Genomic DNA, 12,639 nt, shown 5'->3' on the forward strand with positions numbered 1-12,639 from the left:
GTTGCTCACTGGATCTGTGTCCTTGTCATTGCAGGAAAAATGTGGTATGTCCCATTATTGATGTGATCAGCGATGAGACATTTGAGTATCTTGCTGGCTCTGACATGACCTATGGTGGATTCAACTGGAAACTGAACTTCCGCTGGTACCCAGTGCCCCAGAGTGAGATGGACCGACGGAAAGGAGACCGGACAATACCTGTCAGGTAATCTCGAGATTGTATTGTACTGCATAAGAGATTAAATAGAGTGGTGGCTTTTGTGCCAGTTCACATATTTTATGTTTGAACAAAACAATATTGACAGTTTTCACACTCATGTGGAGCCTCTATTTCATCCTTTATAATATCTGTGGACCCTAATTAGGCTTTTTTTTTATCTACGTGATTTTACCGAAAGAGCCAAAGAGCATGGATTCCTGCAGTCACGAAAGCTTCAAATCAAGACCTAATTATGGTGTTTAACTGTTTTACTTCATATTGGCATTGTGTATTTTAATGGAGTTTCATGTTGTTATAAAAAAAAATGCATTACATAATTACATAAAATCCAATGGCTCGATCGTGAAAGATAAAGAACCATCAGCCTGTTCACAGAAGTATGTAATCATTTGTGTGGCTGCAGACAATAAATGACGCTTTAACATCGTTTCATGTGAGATAGAGTGACGTTTTGGTGCATTTGGCAGGTCACCTACAATGGCAGGAGGACTGTTTGCCATCGATCGTGACTACTTTCAAGAGATTGGCACATATGATGCCGGCATGGACATTTGGGGTGGAGAGAACCTGGAAATGTCATTTCGGGTCAGTGACTGCTGCACTCACGATACCCTCTGCCTTTAACAACTTGTGTCTGTCGATACACGATGCCAATATGAAGTAAAACAATTAAACAGCGTGGGACCTAAGCTGAGTCTCTATTATATTATGGACCCTTTCGACACATTTGGGTCTCCATATTAGCCGCCTATTCATTAGCTCCATACAGGGATAATGGATAACAACCTGGTTCTAGGACATGTAATTGTACATGTAAAAACCAGTATAGTTGTGCGACCTGATATAATAATAGAACGCTAAGGTGAATACAATTATATAACTATATGTTGAAGGCAGTCATTTAGTGAAGACTGCTAAGGAGGCGTAGCAATGTTGTATGGGCAGTGGACAGTTCAGGGCCAACAGTGTTACGTTGACATTTGTATCTTTCCCACTCCTGTTGTTTCTCTGAGCATCGCTGCCTCTGGTACATATCGTGGCATTGACCTGGTGATGAGTGGTGCTTACTTTCCCATGTAGTTTGTCTCTGCAAATGCAGGCCTTGCGTATCGAGATGGAATTACAGCGCTAGTCATGCATGAATGTCTCAGTAGAGGTCACCATTACAAAACTGTACTTGAACCAGGAAAAGAAATGTCTTCATTAAACATCTGGTTTTGTGTTGGTCAATTAGCATTGCTTGGCATTTTCATGCTTTGCCTTGTGCATAAGAGTAATCCATTACTTATTTATTTATTATTATTTTGACTTAAAGGACGGATAAATAAGTCATCAGGAGAGCATATGCAGTATTTTTTTGTCATACATGCATGAATAACAGATGAGTTAACACATTCCATTTCACACTTCAGATTAAGACAGTCATCACCACTGTCCTTTCATTTTGTAGATTTTTGGTCAGACAAGCGTGAGCCACGTGTATTTATTTCAGCACGTCTTCTTGTGTAAGCCAGTTGGTTCTTGCACACGAGGAATAATGCTTTTTTAATAGATTGCAAACATGCAAGTAGTATTCTAATACTTAAATTATACGTAGATAATGCAGTAGTCGGAATTACACAGTCGTTTGTATTTTAAGCTTGGAATGATTACAGTAATGTAATTTAAGCTCACAGGGCTATACTCTCAGCTCACATTTCTATGAAATGCTATGTCTAGATGCTCTTGACCTTTGCATTGCAGTGTGAGGTTTGGTTTCTTTCAGTGTGCTTTATGTAATTGTTTTGTGTAGCGATTAATTTTCCTTACACAGACATGAGTACAATTGTAATCTGAAAAAAATATATAACATCACACATTGTATCTTTTATTTTGATGGTTGCATCCTATTCTGTTTGTTCCAGTATTGCAGTCTAATTTGGATAATTTTATTAATTCATATAATCACCTCAAATTTCCCGCACCTCCGATTAGCACAGTTGGCTATGTACCGTGCGAAAGAAGTTCACCATACCTACACTATTGGTGCCATGTACATGCATACAAAGCACCATTGCTTATGATGGTATTATTTGTATGGTCAGTATTTTAAAATGTATTTAAAATTATAATTTTAGCGATTAGCAATGGCTCATTGAGCAGCATCTGTAAACTGAGCATTTCAGTGATGCTCATTTAATAAACTGACTTGCTAAGTTACAGAAAACATATTCTTGGTTCTTTCGGTAAAGTCACGTAGAAGAGAAAAATACTTTACTTTACTGACAGAACCAAGAATATGAATCCCTGCAGTCACGAAAGCTTTAAATCAAAATTTTACAGAAAACATTTAATGCATTCTTACAAAAAATGTATAACAAATTATTTGCTCCCAGCAATTCAAGTCCGTACAGTATGTCCTATTTTGAAGATTATTAAATATTTTTTGCAGTCTCATTATTTTTTTCATAGTTTCATGTTACATTTACTTCCCAAAACGTATTTAGATTTTAAGTCCATGTGTAATGACAGGGTGACACCTGTTGGCCGGAAAGAGAATTACGGGTACGGGCACGGTTAAGTACCAACCAATCAGAGAAGGAGGTGTGTCTGGGGCAAAGGTAACAGGTGGGGCTAGCCGAGATACATCGGGAACCTGCTCGAAGGTTCCACGAGAGGGCGTGGCTGGAGGCGGGGCCTAGCCACGCCGGGGGGGGGGGGGGATATACAGTGAGGGAAAAAAGTATTTGATCCCCTGCTGATTTTGTACGTTTTCCCACTGACAAAGAAATGATCAGTCTATAATTTTAATGGTAGGTTTATTTGAACAGTGAGAGACAGAATAACAACAAAAAAATCCAGAAAAATGCATGTCAAAAATGTTATAAATTGATTTGCATTTTAATGAGGGAAATAAGTATTTGACCCCTCTGCAAAACATGACTTAGTACTTGGTGGCAAAACTCTTGTTGGCAATCACAGAGGTCAGACGTTTCTTGTAGTTGGCCACCAGGTTTGCACACATCTCAGGAGGGATTTTGTCCCACTCCTCTTTGCAGATCTTCTCCAAGTCATTAAGGTTTCGAGGCTGATGTTTGGAAACTCGAACCTTCAGCTCCATCCACAGATTTTCTATGGGATTAAGGTCTGGAGACTGGCTAGGCCACTCCAGGACCTTAATGTGCTTCTTCTTGAGCCACTGCTTTGTTGCCTTGGCTGTGTGTTTTGGGTCATTGTCATGCTGGACATCCATCCACGACCTATTTTCAATGCCCGGGCTGAGGGAAGGAGGTTCTCACCCAAGGTTTGACGGTACATGGTCCTGTCCATCGTCCCTTTGATGCGGTGAAGTTGTCCTGTCCCCTTAGCAGAAAAACACCCCCAAAGCATAATGTTTCCACCTCCATGTTTGACGGTGGGGATGGTGTTCTTGGGGTCATAGGCAGCATTCCTCCTCCTTCAGACACGGCGTGTTGAGTTGATGCCAAAGAGCTCCATTTTGGTCTCATCTGACCACAACACTTTCACCCAGTTGTCCTCTGAATCATTCAGATGTTCATTGGCAAACTTCAGACAGGCATGTATATGTGCTTTCTTGAGCAGGGGGACCTTGCGGGCGCTGCAGGATTTCAGTCCTTCACGGCGTAGTGTGTTACCAATTGTTTTCTTGGTGACTGTGGTCCCAGCTGCCTTGAGATCATTGACAAGATCCTCCCGTGTAGTTCTGGGCTGATTCCTCACCGTTCTCATGATCATTGCAACTCCACGAGGTGAGATCTTGCATGGAGCCCCAGGCTGAGGGAGATTGACAGTTCTTTTGTGTTTCTTCCATTTGCGAATAATCGCACCAACTGTTGTCACCTTTTCACCAAGCTGCTTGGCAATGGTCTTGTAGCCCATTCCAGCCTTGTGTAGGTCTACAATCTTGTCCCTGACATCCTTGGAGAGCTCTTTGGTCTTGGCCATGGTGGAGAGTTTGTAATCTGATTGATTGATTGCTTCTGTGGACAGGTGTCTTTTATACAGGTAACAAGCTGAGATTAGGAGCACTCCCTTTAAGAGTGTGCTCCTAATCTCAGCTCGTTACCTGTATAAAAGACACCTGGGAGCCAGAAATCTTTCTGATTGAGAGGGGGTCAAATACTTATTTCCCTCATTAAAATTCAAATCAATTTATAACATTTTTGACATGCGTTTTTCTGGATTTTGTTGTTATTCTGTCTCTCACTTCATATAAACCTACCATTAAAATTATAGACTGATCATTTCTTTGTCAGTGGGCAAACGTACAAAATCAGCAGGGAATCAAATACTTTTTTCCCCTCACTGTAAGGGGGAGCAGGCTCAGGGCTCGTGTGTGGGGTCCTGGGTCCTGGCTCTGTTGCTGCTCGCCAACATCTCTCTCCCTCGTCCTGCCACGTGGAAGATCCCCTGCTTGGTTTCCATCGCCGTCATCGTCACGCCGCCAGCCAGCGGCATAGCCGAGTGAGGGCGGTGGGACCACGCCGAGTCATCGGCTGTGTGTGTAGCTAGTAGAGGTGTTAATGCCTAGAGTTATACTCAGTGTGAGGAAGAGCAAGTATTGGCCTGTGTTGTGCCCAGTTTAAGTAATAAAGAAGACGTACCCTCTACACGACGTGTCATGGAAGTCGCTCATTACACATGCGTATGTGGGAGGGTCATAACCAATCTCATTGTATATCAAAAGACTGCGGCATTGTGGCGTAATGCAACAGCATTGCTGTACGTATAGTGTATTAAAAACGAATGTGGCTCGGGTGTTATCACCATGGCAGTAGAGAAAATATCGCTGCTTGCCATGTTGCATACGACCACACCAATTTGTTCCTTTTCACTTTCCATAATGTGGTCTGCAGTAACATTATTACGAGCGCTAATTAATGTAACTGTTCATATGAGTATCGGTACTACAAGGAACTGTCAATTTATCTCATGTTTAAAGTGTTGGTGCGCGTGTTTTTGTTTGTGTTGGAATTGCGTGTATGCTGTGCAATTTAGGTCACATAATGAGAACAGAAATGTTCCAGTTGCTTTGATGTATGTGATTGAGATTTTCTAATGCCATTGTATCAGAAAAATTATCCACCTTTCAATCGTATGCATTTGGAAGCTATAACATTTGCACTGAATTACAGTCTAGGGATAATTATTGTATTTTTTTCATGTGGAACTCTTCAGATAGATAGTTCTGTGGCAGAGCTCTCGATTTGCAAGTAATCGCAGGTCTCCTTTAAAAAAGGGATTTCTTGTCTCAATGAGCTCTTGCGTGATTATAAGTAATCAAGTATTACTATCTCTCTGAAATCAGGTTGCAAGTCCAAATCCCAAATGTGGGTTGTCTCAGCCCATCATCCCTTTCCACGTTTGATAAAGTGGAGATTTGGATTGTGGCACTGTAATCCCACGCCAATCACGGGGATTAGGTTCCTGGAAAAGGCCGTGGTAGTGCAAATCTGCGGTTGGTAAAGTACATGACCTATGTAAAATAGGGAGTTATGGGAACCACAGCTGCGGTTAGACTCATCATAGCTTAACTAAGTCGCCTGTTTCTTTATTAAACACCGAATAAAATAAAATGCAATACATTACACAATTACATAATATAGCATAAACATTGAAGTAACTTTACATACCTTTGCTATTGAGGGTAGAAGTCCATGATAATGCTGATGGTGACAATCACAATGAGATGATGGGGGAAGGGGTGGTTAAAAGGAGGAGGGGCTCAGCCCACCCTCCCCTCTTCCTCCCGGTCATCAATGACAGATGAGTGGGCAGGCGAGGAGGCAGGCACAGTGGGGCTGCTGGCTGGATTGCTGGTGCTGGTGGCTGGACTGGTGGTGCTGATTCTTTTAAAAAGTGAGGATTAATTGGCTGGTGCATTTTTTGTACGTCCCCGGTACCCCTAGACCGTGTTATTATGCGACGCGGTCTATGCGACGCTAGAATCACAACAAAACAGACGGACAGCTGATGAGCTATGACGCCGCTTCACGAATGGCGTGGTGGCACGGAGGCGAACCTTGGCCCTGCAACATTTGTAAATGCGTGTTGCGCACCCGTGGTTGCTCGTGGACTTTCCAGGCCGTGATTGGTAAATCGGTCAATAAATAATCAACCATATGTATGTGAATTCCACGGTTGGCAAGTCCACAGTTGGTGAGGGATTGCTGTAGTTCATCAGCCTTCCCCATGGGGATCATAATTTCCACTCATGGCTCAGAGTTGCCAACCAACATGAGGGTTACCCCCCCCCCCCCCCACTGCTTCTTTGAGCGTGGAGAGACAATTTGACTTGACTTTGGAATACATACTCATTGCATTGTATCTTGATTTGAAGCTTTCGTGACTGCAGGAATCCATACTCTTTGGTTCTTTTGGTGAAGTCACGTAGGTATAAAATAAAATAAATCATGACGTTTCAGGCACAATACAAGCGTTCGTCATCAGGTGGGAAAGCATGGCCTGCTGCTGAGGCAGACAGTTTTAAAAGGTTTGGAATGGGTGTAGCCCAAGGGTCATAAAGAAGTGGCCGGGGCTAGTGATGTTAATGTGAGAAATTAGCGTGATGTTAATGTGAGAAATTAGCGTGTAACTCTAAGATAGGAAATCGGCCTCCTCGACGAGGGCACGGAAGTGGCTATGTTATTGTGGGAGATTAGCATGATGTTAATGTAAAATCGAAGAGTGGCGCAATCCAAAGGCATGAGTGCAACCCAACGGGTGCAATCCAAAGGGCATGTGAGTATGAGAGTGCAATCCAAAGGACATGTGAGCATGAGAGTGCAATCCAAAGGCATGAGAGTGCAATGCAAAGGACATGTGAGCATGAGAGATCTAAGGGAGAGGCATAGAGAGAGAGGGACACACAGAGAGTCGGAAATAACAGCTGACATAGGCAGGTAGGATGGAAACATCACAGTCAGTTAAGACTTTACCTGGTTAATAACGTCCTTCCAGTGATTGCTCAGTTTGTACCCATCCTCTCGGTTGACGTTGTGTCTGTGTTTATATATCTGGATCTCTTCATGAACAAATCTCTGAAGGTAGCCGGTAGGTTTGCAGAGTACCTCCGTCTTGGGAAAATCTATTTCGTGTGAGCCCACAGCGTTAAAACAATGATACGACATGTCTCGGACCGCGTTCGTGAACACAAGGCAGATCTGAAACACGGTAGGACCAATACCTCTGCCGTTGCCGATCATTGTTTTAACGCTGTGGGCTCACACAAAATTGATTTTTCCAAGACGGAGGTACTCTGCAAACCTACCGGCTACCTTCAGAGATTTGTTCATGAAGCCATCCAAATATATAAACACAGACACAACTTCAACCGAGAGGATGGGTACAAACTGAGCAATCACTGGAAGGACGTTATTAACCAGGTAAAGTCTTTAACTGACTGTGATGTTTCCATCCTACCTGCCTATGTCAGCTGTTATTTCCGACTCTGTCTCTCTCTCTCTCTCTATGCCTCTCTCTTAGATCTCTCATGCTCACATGTCCTTTGGATTGCACTCTCATACTCACATGCCCTTTGGATTGCACCTGTTGGGTTGCACTCATGCCTTTGGATTGCACCACTCTTCGATTTTACATTAACATCATGCTAATCTCCCACATAAACATAGCCACTTCCGTGCCCTCTTCGAGGAGGCCGCTCTCCTATCTTACAGTTACATGCTAATTTCTCACATTAACATCACTAGTCCCGGCCACTTCTTTATGACCCTTGGGCTACACCCATTCCAAACCTTTTAAAACAGTCTGCCTCAGCAGCAGACCATCGCTTTCCCACCTGATGACGGACACTTTTGTTGTGCCCGAAACGTCGTGATTTATTTTATTTTATACCTACGTTACTTTACCGAAAGAACCAAAGAGTATAATTGCATTGTATTAATGCAATAGATGTATCAATCTTATGAATTGTCACGATTTTGGGTTTTCTATCTCGTATTTTTTCGTGTGTTATTTCATTTGTACGATTTTGCTTGCATTCGGGTATATGTAGCGCACGCATATAATTTGCACAAATTGTAAATAAGTAATTCTCACACAGTTCAATGCATGCGATCATACACGTGAAATCAATAAACGTGTGCATCATTACATGTGCAATGTGCACGCAGTCATTAGTGCATACGTGCTTTAGTTTGTTGAAAATGTGTGGTGTTTCATAAACATTTCCCTGCATCAAATATTGCGGCTGTTAGACACATTAAATATTTTCGTTGATATTCCACGCTCATTCATTCATCACGCATAGCAAAGGACCGTTGTGCCAAACGTGTGACCTCTTGCGACAGCATTCGCATAAACTGCTATTGCTGCCGTACCTGTGTCTCGAGTGATTTTTTTGATCCACGTATCACGGGGGCGACCACGGGGGCGGCGCCATTCCTTTGAGGGTCGCAGTCCACTTCGAATGTCAACCGCCAACTGAAGTGTGCAAATTGCTGGAGTTTGTGCATCAAGATGGGGCGACGCGTCCAAAAAGTCACAGCCATTTTGCTCGAACTAAGCTCTCGATCGCTAGGAGACCAGTTGTAGATGCAATGGTGACATTTATGATGAAGTTGATATTCCACAGCTGTGATACAACAATCGTCATTTCAAGTGTAGGTTTTAAATGTGTTTTTAAATGTGTTTCCCCCCCCCCCCATGTGCTAAACGGCGCATACGAGCAGATCTGGCAGTGCGGTGGGACACTGGAGATTGTTACCTGTTCCCACGTGGGCCACGTGTTCCGCAAGGCGACACCGTACACGTTCCCCGGAGGCACGGGACAAGTCATCAACAAGAACAACCGCAGGCTCGCCGAAGTGTGGATGGACAACTTTAAAGACTTCTTTTACATCATCTCGCCAGGTTTGTCAGGAATCTCAAGTGCTTGGCGTGTGAGCCGCTTGTGTGATGCAAAATTATCGTGAGTTCTGGTGGATTGTGAATAATTAAATTTACATGAATTGTATTTCCCTTTCTGAAAATTAAGTAGCATTAATCCATCGACTCTATTTGTTCCTGGTCAACCTTCAATGATTGTCCTCGGGTCGGCAATCTGTGGCTCTGGAGCCGAATGCGGCTCTTTAAGGACTGCTTCATGACGTTATTTCTTAAGGATTGTCTCGTCATCATGTGCATTGCAGCTCTTGAAATCTTGAGGTTTTTTTTACAGAATTCGAACAAAAATGGTTCTTATTATTTTTTCCCATTGTGTGAATTTTTGTTGCACTTGGCTTTTTCTTTGCTCATATTTACCTTGAACCCCACTTGGCAGCATTCTTTTTAAAGTTCTTAAGTAATTTTATGTAATTAACTTCCATTGGTTGTTGCAATGACCGGGTCACTAGAAATTGAGATGGGTAATACCTTATTTATGTTTATGACTTTATTTCTCCAAAACAATTTTGGCAAAATGTATTCTAGTGTTGCTGTTAAAAGCCTTGGTGAGATAAAATCGCATTTTTTTACTTTTCATATTTCTATTTTATTAAGTTATGCAACCTCAGTGACGAAGTTCCATCTTTATATATGGTTTTGATTATTTGTGTGTATTTTCTTTAAGCCTTGGTTTGTGATAGCATGGATGATGGCATAATTAATGATGATGGCATAATCAAAACCTTCTTCATAGTTAAATGCTATTTGATATTCTTTAATCTTTCTGAAACCTGATTTGATGGTAAGTACGTGATCAATAGTAGAGTAAACCTTTCCTCAATCTGGGTTGCTCACATGGTCATTTGGCCATACATTATCCATTGTTCTATTCCCAGTGATCTTTATTAAAAATGCATATAGATACAATACGAGCCTAATGGGTCTATACTTCTTCGAATCAGTTTTGAAGAATGACTTGGGCATCATTTCACAATTGAGGAATTTATGTGTAAACATTCAGTAAATTGGCCTCACTGAATTAGTTAAAAAAATTGGTCCCGCTTGTTTCACGATGTATGCAGCTATACCATCTCATTCTGGAGGTTTCCTTTTCTGAAAAATGCTGTGGCTCTTGGGATATGTGTTAAGGGCTCCCATTTGTGAACTACCAATTATGAACATCCTTATTTCTGTTTTCATGCTTCCATTGGTTGCATTGACATTTTTATTAATTTTTATTTCGTGGTGAAATAAAGTGGTGGACGAGAATAGGTCCGAGTGCTTTTGGCAAAACTGAACTTAATGATGAAAATCAAAATACCCATGTGCCTTAACAAGAACATATTTAATCAGTGCCTCTTACCTCCTGTTACATAGTTAGGAAACATTTGACAAAATATTTTGAATGAAAGTTGAAAAGTGTGCAAATAAGCGTGACGCACATGTTGGAAATTTCACTGAGACGCAAAGAGAAGAACACACGGATCGGAGAACAATCAGAAGTTAGATCCATCACTTTGACCATTAATAATTAGACTTGGCAGAACAAATCACGAGATGAAATTATGGCCAGTGGTTGAGACGAACAAACCAAGTGGCAACCAAGGGACGGAACGCACCGGATAATACGCCCGCCGTAGAGATGAATCGAGAAGATGGCTCGTGTGCAGGCGCGAGATGGATTGTTGCATTGCAAGACCGTGAGGGATGGCGATGGCTTACGGAGACCTTCATCCAGCCGTGGATCGATCATTGATGACGATGGTGATGAATTAATCTACCAATTTAACTTCTGGATCAATGTATTCCAATAGCTTTTGTTAAACAACGCAAACCCTGGATTGGTTTTGACGGTATCACGTCATCAGCAAGTTCTGGCCTATTAAATAAATATTACCTAGTGGCTTGATATTATTGGCAAGAGCCATCCATGAAAAATGTTGACCTCAAAATTGTTTTGCAGAAGAGTAAATCCTAATGGAATTCTTGGGATATACTTCTCATACTCATTTCGTTTTTTTATGTCTGGGCTCTTTAAAGAGCATCAGTGTCTAATGTGTTTCCAAATTAATCTTTGTTGTGTGAAATTTGTTTAGGAAACTTGTCCTTTAAGCTTTACGGGGTTTTTTTGTACCTGCAATCTCCTGGGTGTGCAGCAACATAAAAATCAAAACCACTTTGTGCAAACTCATTCGTGGCATTTTCCACTGCTGTATATCACACGTAAGGCATCAGTGGCTTTCAGCATTGTGAATGGTGACTAATGAGTGCCCATGTCTTCTTCATTTACTTTTATACTTGAAAGGTATACGAGTATATAATTTTAAAATGTGTTAGTTTTATTCGTGATGTTCTTTATATCAGAGGTATCAACTAATGTATTTCATTTGTATTATGTCTAATAAACTTAATTGGAAGTTGCAAAGGACACAAAAACAGTTGTCAGGTCGAGATATCAATCTTGAAAAGTGTTCACGTAATTTTATTCTTAAGGAATTTAGGAGCAGGAATGTTGCTGGAGATCTTTCCAGGAAGAGGAAGAGGAGCCACGGGAAGGCAGCCTACTCTTCACATGCTTTTAAGGCAAATAGGCGAAGAGGAAAGGATCTCCATCTTCCTTATCCCAGTCATCTTCTGCATCTTGTCCCTCTTTATCAACAGATAAAGGCCATTCCCCAAGGGAGGAGGAGGATCTTTTTTCAATTTTAACATTGAAAATCAGAGATACATTAAGGGTTGGCCATTGTATGCCAGAATCTCACTTCATATTTGAAAAGAATCCTGCAAATTACTCAATTAGAACTACACCTAGCAATCATGACTCAATACTGGCAGACTAATGCCCACTTGCAAGCTAGCGTTGAGTCACCATGTGCCGCCACACAAGGACAGCTGCTCCTGTGCTCCTTCGGTTGGTTGAGATGAAATGTCAGGAGATTGGAGAAGCTGAGGCATTTAAGCACCCCGTAATTTAAAATATCATAATAAAGAAAATACAAAGACATTGGTGTTTAAATGAGAAAGGGGCCTCAGGGTCTACATAATTATTCTTTGACCAGCATATGGTGGATCCTATTAAACATGCATGGGAGAAGCCAGCTACCACACAAGCCTTCGGTTGCACGATGATTTTTTGCTTGCTTCTACAGCACAATAATGGATAAGTCCTTGGACAGAAAAGTGAGGCAATCATTCAGCAGTAGCGTTGTCAATGTGGGAAGGTGTGTACATGGCACACGCCAGGTAGTTATCCCAGAAGGTACCATGCACACTCCATGGAGCCAGTTTGCATAGAGTGAATGGTTGGTTTCCTGCAGTCACGCGCTCATTTTTATGGTGGTCTAACAAGCCATGTCATCTACTTTAAGTGGACATTAAACACTCCGGGACATCATTTGCAAGAGCAGAATATTGTGAGCCAGCCAATATTTTAGAATTATGCGTTAAGAAAATAAATAATTGTTCCTCTTTGCAATGGTCATCAATATCGCCCTTTCAAAAAGAGAATATTTTACCTCAAAAGGTTCTTACCTGGT

The 12,639-nt window shown here is 41.7% G+C and overlaps 1 protein-coding gene across 3 annotated transcripts in view; it reads left to right on the forward strand.

Moving 5' to 3' along the window:
* The window catches only part of GALNT13 (polypeptide N-acetylgalactosaminyltransferase 13), a 117,782-nt gene that overhangs the window by 84,663 nt on the left and 20,480 nt on the right, over positions 1–12,639 (forward strand). For all 3 annotated transcript variants that reach the window (XM_076057592.1, XM_032946085.2, XM_032946086.2), the window contains 3 exons: positions 35–205; positions 688–805; positions 8,911–9,091. In XM_076057592.1, coding sequence (XP_075913707.1) covers positions 35–205; positions 688–805; positions 8,911–9,091 — 470 coding nt within the window. The remainder of the gene's footprint in view (positions 1–34; positions 206–687; positions 806–8,910; positions 9,092–12,639) is intronic.

Source organism: Petromyzon marinus, chromosome 4, assembly GCF_048934315.1.
Source record: "Petromyzon marinus isolate PM22_M1 ecotype Great Lakes invasive population chromosome 4, UKy_Petmar_22M1.pri1.0, whole genome shotgun sequence".
NCBI lineage: Eukaryota > Metazoa > Chordata > Hyperoartia > Petromyzontiformes > Petromyzontidae > Petromyzon > Petromyzon marinus.